Consider the following 2,438-nt stretch of genomic DNA (forward strand, 5'->3'; position numbering starts at 1 on the left):
ATTATTTATTAAGATTATTTAAATAAATAAATACTTTTCTTATTCATGTCAACAAAAACTGTGGAATTATGTAGAAGGAAAAAAACACAACTCAAAAAAGTAACTCTAATGTACAATTAATAATGTTATAATTTATTTATTTTATATTATATTACTTAAAACTTTAATAAATATGTATCTATTTCAACAAAAACGTTTGAATTAACATAAAAATTTAAGTAGAAGAACATAACTCAATTAAAAAAAAATTTAAAAATCTAAAGTAAATTTTAAAGTTTACTTTAAGTAAAATAATATAACTCATATGCACTTACATTACAAACACAGGTGCCATTTCCAGATTCACATGTACCATAACCGTTACAAATCTTTCCAGACCAGCTAGGGCAAGCTAGAAAAACATACAAGACTGGTTAGAAAATTCATAATTTTAGTAGATACTTTCTTACCTAAAGCAACATAAAGTACATTTAACCATATCACCATACTTGACTTGTACAGGGCACTCATACTGTATGATCTGAAAAAGTGTTAGGACATTTACATGATATAGATATTAATTTATATTAAATATTTTACTCACATATCATAATAAGTTATATTTCATTAAAAAAAGCAATGGCATTTTCAAAACACTTTTTATGCCATTGTAACTCACGCAAGCACAGGGAGCCCCAGAAGCCCGGACAGCAGTGCTGGACTGTCGTAAAGCCCTGACAGCTATGAGAGCACCCTGACAGCTCTATCTGACGACTGCCGATTTCCACAACGTATCTGAAGCAGGAGTCAGAACACATTAGACACAAACTTTCTGAGCGAACAGAACGGGAAAGCCTGGATAATCACATACTTGCAGCTATCGGGGTTCTGGGTGATCTTCCCGAACCCTCGCGCGCAGACGACGGCGGCGGAAGCGGCGCAGGATGTGCAGGGAGTCTTGTGAAGGACTTTAACGGGCGCATCGCAGCGATTAGAAACGGCCTGGGAACGACAAAAGGTGACTCTAGAACAGACATTTCGCATCGCTACTGTGGACAAGTAACGTAAACCATTTATAAAAAACACACTACGAATCAAAAACGTTAGGGATTTACGCGAAAAACTATTCTTTCAACGCAAATCTACTCTGAGGTAAAGTGACATTTTCAAATGTTCAAATGTTTATACCACAGTATTTGTACTGTATACTTCATGACATTAAAATATCATGGTATTATCATGGCACACGTCAAAAGCGTGATAATATCATATTCATACCATATGTAGCCTACCATGAATTTTGGACATGTACCATAAGAGTATCATGATATAATTTAGTACTATCATTGGTTACCACTGGTTGTATCTAAAAACCTTGGTATATCCGTAGTATAAATCAAAGTATCATCTGATATCAGTACCATGGCACCACCTCTTTTTGTAAGGCATTTGTACAGTATTTCAAAGATAACCACTGTATTACCAAAGTATTATTTAAACCATATTTACAAAACCACACTAGGTCAGTAGCCTACCATGGTTCAGTAATTAATTACAAAAAAGTATACATAGGACTATGACTACTTCGATTTGTTATGGGTATGTACTTATGGAAGTATACCTTGGAGTACCATGTAAATACCATTATAATTTGTACTACTAAAGTCCAAATACCAAAATGGCATAGTATTTTTTAAATGCATATTCATATGCTATAGTATTTACATGGGCCTTACATAAATACCATGGTATTACCTCGGTTCATGTCCAAAAATCTTTTAACAAATTCTTTAAATACTGACTTAAAGATGTAAACAACCTCTTATCATGCAACTTTCCTGAATGTGTCTATCAAATAACTATAATATAAATCAAAGTACCATTGTATTATCATCTGATAACAGCAATGTACCATGGTGCCACCACTATTTTCCAGGCCCAGGAATTTACATAGTATTATACAATGGTATTACCATAGTACATGTCCAAAAAAGTATTATTAGTTATAAATTATACCACCCTTACAAAAGTGTAATGGGTCAGTACCATGGTACAGTGATCAATCACAAAAAAATGCCAAAAAGTAGACATGGTACCATGGCAGTATCGATTTGTTTTGGGCACTATGGTAGCACTTTTAAAGGCAATACCATTTTACTTTTTTAGTTCATATTCACATAGTATGAGATTTATATGTTTTTTCAATAAATACCATGGTATTACCACGGTACATGTCCAAAAAGCTTTTAACAAATCATTTAAAAAGTTACCTAAAGACGTAAGCGACCACTTTTCATGCAACTTACATGAATGTGTGAAGTCCATAGTACTGTGAGTCCCAAAATGAGAAGATAAGACATGTCTGCTTCCCCAAAGCCAGAAAAAAATCCAGAAAAGTCGTCAGATAAACATGTAACACAAACAGAACTGCCTCTCCTGAGACCGGCCACTATCTCCAG

The 2,438-nt window shown here is 33.8% G+C and overlaps 1 protein-coding gene across 1 annotated transcript; it reads right to left on the reverse strand.

Moving 5' to 3' along the window:
- Window positions 1-43: 43 nt before the first annotated feature.
- Window positions 44-2,418, reverse strand: LOC107575810 (stabilin-1-like). Its single transcript, XM_016262141.1, has 5 exons — window positions 2,286-2,418; window positions 851-981; window positions 659-774; window positions 315-391; window positions 44-58 (listed from the first exon to the last, which is right to left on the reverse strand). The coding sequence occupies exons 1-5, from the start codon at window positions 2,337-2,339 to the stop codon at window positions 44-46; spliced, it is 393 nt and encodes a 130-aa protein (XP_016117627.1). The 5' UTR covers window positions 2,340-2,418.
- Between the last annotated feature and the right edge of the window lie 20 nt (window positions 2,419-2,438).

Source organism: Sinocyclocheilus grahami, unplaced genomic scaffold (genome assembly GCF_001515645.1).
Source record: "Sinocyclocheilus grahami isolate Dianchi unplaced genomic scaffold, SAMN03320097.WGS_v1.1 scaffold2915.1, whole genome shotgun sequence".
Lineage (NCBI taxonomy): Eukaryota > Metazoa > Chordata > Actinopteri > Cypriniformes > Cyprinidae > Sinocyclocheilus > Sinocyclocheilus grahami.

What these genes read in the sequence shown, in the direction of transcription:
- LOC107575810 (XM_016262141.1), bottom strand. Translation starts at nt 2,339, where the DNA reads ATGTCTTATCTTCTCATTTTGGGACTCACAGTACTATGGACTTCACAC. An exon ending in CAGAACCCCGATAGCTGCAA is followed by an intron (nt 775 to 850) that starts GTATGTGATTAT and finishes CTCCTGCTTCAG; the next exon opens with ATACGTTGTGGAAATCGGCA. An exon ending in CTGGGGCTCCCTGTGCTTGC is followed by an intron (nt 392 to 658) that starts GTGAGTTACAAT and finishes ATGTTTTTCTAG; the next exon opens with CTTGCCCTAGCTGGTCTGGA.